Source organism: Cynocephalus volans, chromosome 6 (genome assembly GCF_027409185.1).
Source record: "Cynocephalus volans isolate mCynVol1 chromosome 6, mCynVol1.pri, whole genome shotgun sequence".
NCBI classification, from domain to species: Eukaryota; Metazoa; Chordata; class Mammalia; order Dermoptera; family Cynocephalidae; genus Cynocephalus; species Cynocephalus volans.
In genome coordinates this window covers 64,463,914-64,476,909 of record NC_084465.1, presented here as the reverse complement: position 1 = coordinate 64,476,909, position 12,996 = coordinate 64,463,914, and the positions used below count along the sequence as shown (strand labels likewise).

Here is a 12,996-nt window from a genome sequence, read left to right as displayed (position 1 = left end):
TATGACTAACAGCAACTGCTCCAAAATCAAGAATTACATAAACCTCTTAATGGGTGGACTATCCTTTGTTTATATTTTCTGAGGAAGAACCATGCAATAAAGAATGGCTTACTTATAAGTATACCACAGGTAAAAGAACACTGTCACATATGTAATGCCAAATTAGTGAGGTTTGAAATTAATAAGTGTTATGGACTGGATTGTGTTCTCCAAAAAAGACATATTAAAGTTCTAACCTCCAGCTACCTCATAATGTGAACTTATACGGAAATAGAGTCTTTACAGAGGTATTCAAGTTAAAATGAGGTCATTAGTGAGGCCCTTAATCCCACATTACTGGTGTCCTGATAGAAAGGGGAAATCTGGACACAGCAACAGATACACACTGGGAGAACACTATGTGAAAATGAAGCCAGAGATTGGAGTGATGCATCTACAAGACAAAAATGCTAGAGACTGCCAACGACCACAAGAAGTTCGGAAAGAAGCATGGAACAAATCCTCCTTCACAGCCGTTAGAAGGAACCAACCCTGCTGTCACATTGACCTTGGACGTCTAGCCTCCAAAACCATGAGACAATAATTTCTAAGTCACCCAGTTTGTGGCACTTTGTTTTGGCAGCACTAGCAAACTAATAACATAAGGTTTATGATAAAATCCAAACCTGACATCTGTAAATCAATACATATACGTAAAATGCTCACAAATTGAAAATCACAGAGATCTCTAAAATGCCCAGCAGCTTATTGCAGGATAATGAGAGCTGTTCTTGGGGGGGATGTTAAAGATGTTTACAGATGGGGCAAGGATGCATTAATGGGAGAGTGGTAAGGAGTACTGGAATAGGGATCTGAACATTTAGCTGGCTCTTTGAAGTATGCAGTACTTTGGGGACACACCAAACAAACTCAGCTTTCAAATCCTGCTGTACGACATGTAGCTGTTGTTCTGCAGCCTGACCTTGCCACCTTAAAGTAGGCAAACCCAGGCAGCCTCTCATCTCTTAAAGCAGATGAGTGGGCAATGGCTTTTATCTCCAGCTGGAGGAAATTAAATACTACACGTGACCAGCAGGCTTGATACCGCTAGAAATGTTGACAACATAAATTTAGACCTGCTGGAGTGAAAACTATCAACTGTTCAGAACAATCCTTCCCAAAGATCACAGGTACCTTAAAGTCTTCCTTTTATTCAAGCATAATAAATGGAAAATGTTTCAATTATCTCCAACATTTTGACATAAATCTTCAGGTTAAACATTTAATAGAGTTATTAACTTATATTTGGAGGTCAGGTGAGCACATCTTTTGTGGGTAGGCAGCTCCAAGGCTTGGTTTGTTTCCTTATAATGAAATCTTGAGTTTGCTTCTGTTTGTGTCACAATTAAGAAAAGTCAGAGCATATGTGAGAACCATCTGGAATATTCAACAAGGACCAAATGTTTCCAAAGCCTTATACTATGGAAGCAGTAATGGATAATGATTAGGAAAAGAATGGCTTCAAGCCAGATAGATATGAGCTAAAATCAGTTTTGCCACTAACCGCCTGCTTAGACACGGGCAAGCTGCTAAACTTACTCTGTAAACACAAGATTCCTGACTGGCCAAATGGAGGTGATAATACAGGACCTACCTTTCAGGGCAGTGTGAAGAGTAAATGAACCAGAGGCACGTACTGTGCTTTACACAAAACAATTGCTTAATAAAGGGTAGTTATCATCACATCTTTAACATTAAATGCACATGTAATTTTTATATAGTACAGTACTACTATTTTTCTTTAGGAAAAATATAAAAGGACACAACCCCTGTTAAAATTAGCTCAACCATTTAGATGGTTACCCTAACATTCCATAATTCTCAAGCAACATGGTTAAGTCGTTAACAGCCCTCTGGGTTTTGTTTTGTTTTTATTTCCCATCATTTTGATTTTTCATTCAAATAAAAAATACACCATTTTTAACAAATATATTTTTTATAACTCTCAAAATTAATACTATTACTTTTGACTTGCACCATTTATGCATTTCCTTACTTACATATCATCCTTTATAAAGAATATTTCTTCATCTTCTTAATTTAAAAACCATGAGCAAAGGTATAATAAGACTACATTCCAGAAAAGCCAAAGATTACTTAAATTAGGACACAGTCAAAACTTCCAATTATGTGTTTAGAATGATCCTTTAGAGAGCTTTCTTCAACATCCAATTATTTAATTACTTAGGTTAGAATGTCCTATCCTCTATAATGACTTTATACACAGGTAACAACAAGGATGGTTCAGAAAAATTTTGTTTCAACATCATTTAGGAAAGTTATTAAGGTAAAACAAAGCTTATGTCTCCAGTGGCTATTTCAGAAATAGCATTAAGTTTAAGTTTTCTACAAGCTACATGCCACTAAATACAGTACCTCTCTGCCCTTAAGGGAGAGGGAGGAGGCAGATCAGAAACATATGGAATGAGCTTTTTAAGAATAAAAATCTGTGCCCTGACCCTGGAATAGCAATGGAGAGAAAGAGAAAAAAAGGGGGAAAGAGTTATTTCTCTATGTGGAAATATATGCAGCACAATGCCAAAGTAGACAGGAAAAAAAAGGTTTGCAGGGTTTTTTTTAACTAAGTGAATTCTGAAAGATGAAGTAAAAGCTCAATTCAAGAATGACCAATATACTCAGTTTGTCAAATCAATACTCTTATTCTCAAGTTAACACTAAGCCTCCACAAGAAATTAATCAAACCATTCCCCTATAAACAAATTCTCATTAGAGGGTTCCAACTCCACTGAGAGAAAAAGAAAACAAAGTTGGGGGGAGGGGTTAAACAAAAAAGTAAATTGGACAAATCTGCAAAACTGTTTGCTATCAGAGAAAACCACTGACTTTTACACTTAAGAAGAAAAAAACCTGGGGGCTGTGGAAAGCTATTGTATATTAGATGAGAATTATTCAAATATACTGCTATTTAGTATTAAGAGAGCAGATACATTTTACATGTGAAATATTTAAAAAATAATTAACTTACTTGCTTTTCCCTTTGTATACTGTAGCATAAGATCCTTCCCCTAGTTTTTCCAGTTTTTCATATGAATCAGCTTTTCCAAATTTGGGACTGGTCGGCTAAAAATGGAGCAGAGGGTAAACAAAACAGATTGTATCAAATTAATTAACAATAAATGCCCCGATTTTGCTGAGAATGTACAGATCCTCTGTGACTTTTAAAGTAACGTTTTCTAATTTAAGAATATTTATTTCAAAAAACAACATAAAAAAGAGTGCAAAACTCAAAAAAATACAAATGAACACAATGTAGAATTAAATTTACCCATAATCTAACCACAAAACCAGTGTTAATATTTTGATATCTCTTCTTCCACTGCTATCTGTATGCTGACGATTGCTTTTTCACATAAATGGGATCAAACTATACATACTGTTTTGTAACCTGCTCTTTTTTCACTCTATGTATGATGAAAATTTTCAATGTTATTACATAATCTTCTAAATTAGGGGCTGGCCAACTACAGCCCATGTGTCAAATCCAGCCCCCCAACTGTTTTTTGGCATCCCATGAACTCAGAATGGTTTTTACATTTTTTTTAACAGTTGGAAAGAAAAAAATCAAAAGAAGAATAAAATTTCATAATATGTGAAAATTATATGAAAATCAAACTTTAGTGTCCATAAAATTTTATTGGAACACAGTCATGCTCATTCATTTACATATTTTAGTCTTTGGCTTTCAAGCTACAACAGAGCTGTAGTTGTAACAGAGATCATGTGGCCAACAAAGCTGAAAATATTTCCTATCTGGCTTCTGTTGTAAAGCATAACAGTATATTTGTGCATCTAAAGGTACTCCTCCAATACATTTTAGAGATAATTCAAACAGATAAACAAAGACATATCACTCAGTTATCACAAATTAATATAAAATGGAACTCTCACGTATACATAAACCAATCCATAAGGTTTAGCTGCAACCAAATGACTCTTACTTAAGAAAGGTTACATCTAATCGTGACCAAAAAAGTGCTGAGTGAGTGACCTCATCACTCTTGCTGAGCTCAACTCCCACCCCAACTTCAACCACAGGGCAAGGAAAGGAGAATGCTATACTCCATGGTCTATTATTTCAATAAGAAATTATCTATTATTTTAACCTCTCTATAAAAGGGAAATATCAAAACATTAGAAAATAACTATATAAGAATTTAAAAAACAACTTACTAAAAGGATTATCTTATCACAGTTATAAGTACATGTATAATTCATAAAAAGCTGCTAATGATTGTGGTGCTTCATAAATAAACACATTTAAAAGCTTAGTGAAAGAAAAAAACAAATTAAAAAGAGAAGGAAAAAAAGAGAGAAACAAAGAGTAGAATGGTGGTTACCAGAGGCGGGGAAGAGGACGGAGGGGACTGGGGAAAGGTTGGTCAACCAGTACAAGGTTACAAAGTTAGTTAGGAAGAATAGGTTCTGGCACTTCAGGGTGACAATAGCTAATAATATCATATCATATATTTCAAGATAGACAGAAAAGAAGATCGTGAATGTTATAACCACAAATAAATGATAAATGTTTAGGTGATAGATATGATATCTACTCTTATTAGAACACTACACAATATTTGCATGTATTGAAACAACTAACTATACCCCATACATGTACAATGAAAAAATCAAAACTTTTTAAAAAAGAAGCTTAGTGAAAGAACTCCTTACAGAAAGTTTATAGAACACTACTATTGAGCTTGAGTTTGAACACATTTTTGAGTGTATTCTTGTACCACTTTCTGACTCCCTCTATTTATAAAGATTCTATGTAGCAGGTTGAACACATGCTTTTTTACCTCCTTCCCACCCAAAATACCACATAGTCACTGAAAATATATTTTGCAAAAATGATAAATTAGAATCAGGAATGGAAAACAAAAGACTGTCAATATCTAATCAGAAGTTTTGAGGAATTCTGAAAGATAGAATATAATCAGGATCAAAACTTCAGAGAAGAGCCTCAATGTGTAGGAGACTATTAGATAAAAGAAGAAGGAACCTCTATGTAAAAATGAGACTATTCAACACAGTTGATCATGTGTTGTCCTGCCAAGCAAGCTGCAGAGGCATCTGGACAGAAGAGACAAACAGAGAATGTGGGGACTTCTGGGAAGATGATGGACTAGAAATGTTCGGGATGCATTCTTTCCACAGAAGAAGACAGAAACGAGCCCACTGCCACAGCTGCTGCAGTCACCAGAGCCATTGTCTGGTCCCAGAACCATTGCCCCTCAGAGAGCCACTCCCCACAGAGCAGCAGTCCTGTAGGTAACCCATCACTGCAGCCACAGACTCCACAGACACAAGGGAGGTGGTTACAACCACCACCATCATTGCTGCCGACATGAGTTGACCCTGATCCCACCAAGAACACCGCATATGTAAGGGAGACAGCTGCAGCTGCCTGTACTATTACAGCTACCTGCGCCACTGCCGACACTACAAAGTAACCCCATTGCTACCAAGGACACCCACATGTGAGGGAGGTACTTGCAGACACCAACTCCACTGCTGTCCCCAAAAGATAACCCAGCTGCTGCTGCAGACACCACAGATGAGGAGGCAGTTACAGGCACTGGTAACACCAAAGTAACCCCACTGTATCTGCAGACACAACAGATACCAGGGAGGCAACTACAGCCATAAGAACAGCTGCCATGCCCATGAGGTAACCCCGCTACCGCTGCAGACACCATAGCTGTGTGGGCCACTGCTGTGCACACCACAGCCAAGCAGATGGCTGCTACAACCACCAGTGCTACAGTCACCACCAACACTTGTGCCGCCAAACAGCCACCATTGTTATGTAAACAGCCCACCACCTGTAAATGCACCGCTGCCACACAGGTAGCCCACGAAAAACACTGCCGCAGCTACCACAGCCACAAGGCTAGCCTGCTACTACACCACCAGCTGCAGCAGCCACTGTGCGGGCAGACCACTGATGACTCAATTGTATTGACACAAGGAAGGTCACCAGTGGAGTCAGGAAAGGAGAATAATAGAATAAGCAACTGCTCTACCAGATGACCAGATATCAACATAGACATACTAGAAATATGAAAAAAAAAAAAAGCCAAGAAAATATGAGTCTACCAAAGGGATAAAATAAATCTCAATACCAGATCCCACAGAGCAGGAAATGCTTGAAATGACTGAAAAAGAATTCTAAGTAAAAATTGTAAGGAAACTCAATGAGATACAAGAAGACACAGTTAGACAACACAATGAACTGAGCAAAACAATCCAGGATATAAAGGAGGAAATTTATAAAGAGATTAATACCTTAAAAAAGAATGTAGCACAGCTCATGGAACTGAAGGAGTCATTAAATAAAATAAAAAACACAACTGAGAGGGTATGCAGTAGGTTAGAGCAAACAGAAGAAAGAATTTCCAATCTGGAAGACGGTCTCTTAAAAATAACTCAGGCAGACAAAAAAGAGAGAAAAAGAAAGAAGAATTTTTAAAAATAAAGAAAACCTAAGAGAAATAGCAGACAACCAGAAGCACACAAACAGCCAAATCATGGGTAGCCTTGAAGAGGAGGAGAAAGAAAAAGGCAGTGAGAACATATACAACAAAACAATAGCAGAAAACTTCCCAGATATAGGGAGAGGCATGGACCTTCAGACTCAGGAAGCTCAAAGGTCCTCAAAGAGATTCAATCAAAAAAGGTCCTTTCCAAGACACATTATAGTCAAACTGACAAAACTCAAAGACAAAAAGAGAATCCTAAAAATAGCAAGAAAAAGCACCAAATTACCTATAAGATAGTCCCCGTCAGACTAACAGCAGACTTCTTAACAGAAACTCTATATCCCAGAAGAGAATGGGATGATGTATTCAAAATACTATAAGAAAAAAAACTGCCAACCAAGAATACTATACCCAGCAAGACTATCCTTCAGAAATGAAGGAGAAATTGTGTATTTCCCAGACAAACAAACACTATGGGAGTTCACAACCTCATGACCATCCCTACAGCAAATCCTCAATGGAATCCTATATCTGCAATCCAAAAATGATAATCTTTACCACAAATAACAAGAAAGAACAAAACACACTGATAGAACAAAAATGCAAACAAGAAAGAGAAAGAAACTTTATCGATCTGTTTCTATTGCTTATAACACAAATACTTGAAGCTGAGTGATATGTAAGAAAACAAAATGTATTGCTTACAGTTTCGGAGGCTGAGAAGTCCAAAGTCCAGTGAACATCTGATGAGGGTCTTCTTTGGTGCTGGCTTTATGGCAATACAGGGAACTCACATGGCAGAAAATGGCAGAGCAGAGAAAGAGACTGACTCTCATGTGCTCTCCTGTTTAAGCCCTCAGAACCATGCCACTGACCACCATTATAAATCCATACACTTACAGCAAGATCCTACAATCTAAATACCTCTTCAAGGCACCACATTTCAGTTACATAATAGAATTTCCCAAACTCAGCTGTTATAGTGGGAGCCAAGTTTCCAATACCTAGAACTTTGGGGAACACAATTTAAGCTTCAGTAAGTTTGGAGAGGGGAGATTCAATCCACAGAAGAAATTGTATCTTACTACCCCCAAAAACTCAACAAACTGAACACAAATGTTAGAAGGGGAGGGGGAACAAAAGATATTTAAAACAACTAAATGAAAATCAATAAAAAGCCAGAAGTAAGACAATACCTTCCAGTAACAACTATAATTGTAAAGATTAACTTCCCCACTCAAAAGACACAGACTGGCTGATTGGATTAGACACAACCATATGCTTGCTTCAAGAGACTCAACTCACCTAAAAAGACACACAGAGACCAAGAATGAAAAGATGGAAAAAGACATACCGTACAAATGGAAATCAAAGATGAGCAGGAGTAGCTATTCTTATGTTGGATAAAATAGACTTTAAAACAAAAACCATTAAAAGAGACATACAGGTCACTATATAATGATAAAGGTATCTATCCAGCAAGAAGACACAGCAATCATAAATATTTATGCACCCAACATTGAAGCACCCAGACATACAAAGCAAACACTATCAGACTTAACGAAAGACATAGATCCCTATATGATAATAGTTGGAGACCTGAACACCCCTCTGTCAACACTGGACAGATCATCTACACAACAAATCAACAGAGAAACACAGAATTTAAACTATGTTTTAGACCAACTGTCCTTAGCAGATATTTACAGAACATTTCATCCAGCAACCACAAAATGTACATTCTTCCCATTAGTACATGGAACATTCTCCAGGATAGACCACGTATTAGGTTACAAATCAAGTCTCAACAAACTTTTTTTTTTCCTGACCAGTAAGGGGATTGCAACCCTCGGCATGGTGTGGTCGGCACCACACTCAGCCAGTGAGTGCACTGGCCATCCCTATGTAGGATCCAAACCCTCCACCTTGGTGCTACCAGCACCACACTCTCCCGAGTGAGCCATGGGGCTGGCCCAACAAACTTTTTTTAAAATGTAATTTCTTACAAATCTTTTCAGAGCACAATGATTAAAATCAGAAATCAATAACAAGGGAAACTTTACAAACACATGGAAATTAAACAACATGCACCTGAACAACCTACAGGTCCAGGAAAAAATTTAACTGGATATCAAAAAATTTCTTGAAACTATTGAAAATAAAGACACATTATATCAAAACCTACAGGATACTGCAAAAGCAGTACTAAAAGGGAATTTTATTGAAATAAATGCTTACATCAAAAGAATAGAAAAATTTCAAATAAACAACCTAATGCTACATTCTCAAAGAGCTTGAAAAAGAAAAATCCAATCCCCAAATTAGTAGATGGAAAGAAATAATCAAGATCAGAGAACTGCTAAATAAAATAGAAACCAAAAAAAAAAAGAAAAGATCAACGAAACAAAAAGTTGGTTTTTTGAGAAGATAAATAAAATAGACAAACCATTAGCTAGGCTAACTAAAAAAAGAAGAGAGAAGACCCAAAAAACAAAAATTAGAAATGAAATGAGGATATTACATCTGATACCATAGAAACAAAAAGAATGATTAGAGACTGTTATAAACAATTATTCACCAACAAATTTGAAAATCTGGAGGAAACATATAAACTTCTGGACACATACAAAGTATCATGACTGAGCCAAAAAAGGCATAAAAACCTGAACAGACTAACAACAAGAAATGAGATCGAAGCAGTAATCAGCAGTCTCCCAACAAAGAAAAGCTCAGGACTGGATAGCTTTACCGATGAATTCTACCAAATCTTTAGAGAGGAATTAATACCTATTCTCTTCAAACTTCCAAAAAATTGAAACAGAAGCCATTCTCCCAAACTCATTCTATGAGGGCGGCTCACACTGATACCAAAACCAGACAAAGACACAACAAAGAAAGGAAGCAAGCCAACATCTCTGATGAATGTTGATGCAAAAATCCTCAACAAAATATTAGCAAACAGAATACAGCAACACATCAAAAAGATTATATACCACAATCAACTGAGATTCATTCCAGGGATACTAGGATGGTTCCACATATGCAAACCAATAAATGTGATACACCATATCAACAAAATCAAGGACAAAAGCCATATGATTATCTCAATAGACACCAAAAAAGCATCTGACAAAATTCAACATCTCTTCATAATAAAGACTGTCAGAAAGTTAGGTATAAAAGGAAGTATCACAACACAATAAAAGCAATATATGACAAACCCTCCTTCAATATCATCTGTAATGGAGAAAAGCTGACAGCTTTTCCATTAAGAATGGGAACAAGACAAGGACACCCACTCTCACCACTCCTATTCAACATAGTATTGGAAATACTAGCCAGAGCAATAAGGCAAGAGAAAGAAACAAAGGGCATCCAGATTGGAAAAGACAAAGTCAAATTGTTCCTGTTTGTAGATTACATGATTCTATGTATAGAAAAGCCTAAAGACACTACAAAAAAACTCTTAGAGTTGATAGACAATTTCAGTAAAGATATGGGATACAAAATCAACATGCAAACATTGGTAGTGTTTTTATACTCCAACAACAAACTAGCAGAAAAAGAAATATATTTACATTTAAATATAAATAACCAATACTTTCAGAGAGCTTTAAGAAGATATCACATAGTTTAAAAAGAAACAACTAGAGATCTTAGAGATTAAATATTCAATCAATTGAATAAAATACTTAATGGGCAGTGAAGAAAAGAATGAACACAGTTGCAAAAGTAATAAGCTCAATGTTTGAACAGAATTCTTCTGAAAAACTTCAGGGAGAGGTTGCATCTAAATAGAAAAAATTATTCAACAAGTATAACATTTTCACAGACAACAGTGGCTGCAAAAAGACAAGTAATATTTTCAAAATTAATATTATACTAATACCAATACACTATACTAACACTAATACTGTACTCAAGATAGTCCCTCAAGTGGGATAAAAAAACACTATAATTTTATCACCCACAGAAAAAAAATATGGATATAAAATTACCTCAATATAAGATGTAGCTGGAGTGATGAGGAAAGTGTAGGAAGCCAAAAACGGTAAGAACAGAAATATAAAAGCACACTGGGATTTCTTGAATTAATCAGGAAAGACTAAGATACTGATTAACTCTAAATGCATAAATTTAAGTATGTTTCTTAACTCTTAAAAGGTAACGGCTAGCTCTCTTGCTCAACCCATTCTCACCATGTGACACTCTGGTCACCATGGGACTCTGTAGGGTTCCATCAAGAAGAAGGCACTCACCAGATTTGCTCCCGGGACCATGGACTTCCCTGCTTCCAAACTCTAAGAAATCAATTTCCTTTTTTTATAAATTTTTTTTTTAAGTAATGACTAGATTGATATAAATAAGGTATACAAATCACAAATTGGAGGGAGAGTTGACAGAAAGGAAAGGTTTCTAATTTAATAAAGATTATTTTACAGCAACCTATAACAAACCTCATATTTAACTGTCGAATATTTGATTCATTACTTTTAAATTCAATAACAAGATAAGGAATCTCCTAACCTCCAATATTTGAGTCATTAACAAGCATTTTTGCTCTGCAAACTAACCTCTTCCACAAAATAGGATCCCACTACCTTAATCCTTACTACAACAAATAAACCTCTAAATATGTCTGAATGTTAGAGACTTAAAATTAATACCACAGAGGCTGCAGAAAATAGGTACTCATTCAAATTTTCTACCACCCCAGTTCACCTGTAAAAAGTTCAATGGTTGAAAGTCAATTCATTTTACATATGTATAATTTTGTGTTGTAATGAAAAAGAACAGAATTTGTGTATGGAACTAAAGATGTTGCAATATCAAAGTCAGGTCTTTCAATGTGTATATAATACATGGTAACTTGAAGCTTTGAATACTGAGAAAGTATAAATAGGCAACTTCTGTTACTAATTACTAATGCTAATTAAAAGGATGCAAGAAAGTTAATTTCTGAGAATCCCAAGTATTAATCCAGCATATGTCTAGACAGTGGCTGAACATCTCTATAGGAAGAATGACTGTGGCAAACACAGAACAAGTGTTGGAAAATTTAATATGTGCTGCAAGAATGCTTCCAGGTGCAAATACTCAATCGGCCACAAAGTTGGACACCACAGTAAGCCACTTGCTGACCAAAGTATCCAGTGTGGGGTCAATTCCTCCCCAAGCCCCATAATAAAATATGGAATATAAAATTCTTGCCATCACAAAATCATAGCTCCTAGAGCAGAATAACTCTTTCAGCATCATCTACTCTAATATAAGTATACAAATATGAAAGCCTCCCAGAAAGACTAACTGATTTGCCCAAGACCATACACTGAGTTCTAATTAAATACACTTTTTCCTCGAAGCAAAGCCATCAATTTAATCTACTCTCATTTAGCACTCAGTATGAGAATGAAAAGTAGTAGCACAAATTTTGTAATTAACTATGTTTTAAGAAATCATCCTAACCAAACGACAAGAGTTTATTCCAGCACTAGACCGCTTAGGCTTTCCTTGTGGCCTGAGCTTCCTCACAGCATGGGGGCTGGGTTGCAAGGGCCAGCAGTCTGAGATAGAAAGCCTTTTCTAACCGAGAGTTGGAGGTTACGTGGCATCACTTTGACCATATTCTATTCATTAGAGATAAGTCACTAAGGTTGGTCCATATCCTACCTTTTTTATGGGATGAATATTAAAGACTGTATAGACATGTTTTAAAACCAAAAAAAAAAAAAAGCAGCGGTTGGGTGTTATTTTGTGTGTGTGTGTGTGTATGTGTATTAGTTTTCTAGAGGTGCCATAATAAAATACCACAGAATGGGTGGTATTAAACGACAAACATTTATTTTCTCACAGTCCTGGAAGCTAGAAGTCCAAGATCAAGGTGTCAACAGGTTTCATTTCTCCTGAAGTGTCTCTCCCTAGCTTGTAGATGGCTGCCTTCTCACTGTGTCCTCACAGAGCCTTCCTCTGGGTGAGTGTACCCCTGGTGTCCCTCCCTCTTTTCATAAGGACATTAGTCAGATTAGATTAGTGTGCCACCCCAATGACCTCATTTTAACTTAATCACCTCTTTAAAAACTTTATCTCCAAACATGGTCACATTCTGAGGTACTGGGGATTGGGTCCTCAACACAGGAAATTTCCAGGAACAAAATTCATCCCACAACAATATATATATATAGGAAGGACAAAGAAATTTCAAAATTTAATATAAAAAGGAAGGGAGGAAGAAGAAGGGAGAAGAGGTTATAGATGTTTTTCTAAGAATTTAACTAGTTCCCATATGAGTTGGACCATGGATTACAATGAATTCTTTGAGTTCTTTAAGCATTTTGTTATTTTAGGACCACCTACCTCTTTTCTTCAGGAAACTTATAAGATACAAACCATGTGTTGAGTTGAATCAAGTAAAATTTAATGGAAAATTACATTCAAAGTCGCCTGACTAGTCCTGTGT

General features: G+C 36.3%; 1 protein-coding gene across 3 annotated transcripts in view; it reads right to left on the bottom strand.

Annotated features, from left to right (window-relative positions):
• CDK14 (cyclin dependent kinase 14) overlaps positions 1 to 12,996 on the bottom strand; it is a 587,775-nt gene that overhangs the window by 428,298 nt on the left and 146,481 nt on the right. For all 3 annotated transcript variants that reach the window (XM_063099015.1, XM_063099016.1, XM_063099017.1), the window contains exon 4: positions 3,026 to 3,120. In XM_063099015.1, coding sequence (XP_062955085.1) covers positions 3,026 to 3,120 — 95 coding nt within the window. The remainder of the gene's footprint in view (positions 1 to 3,025; positions 3,121 to 12,996) is intronic.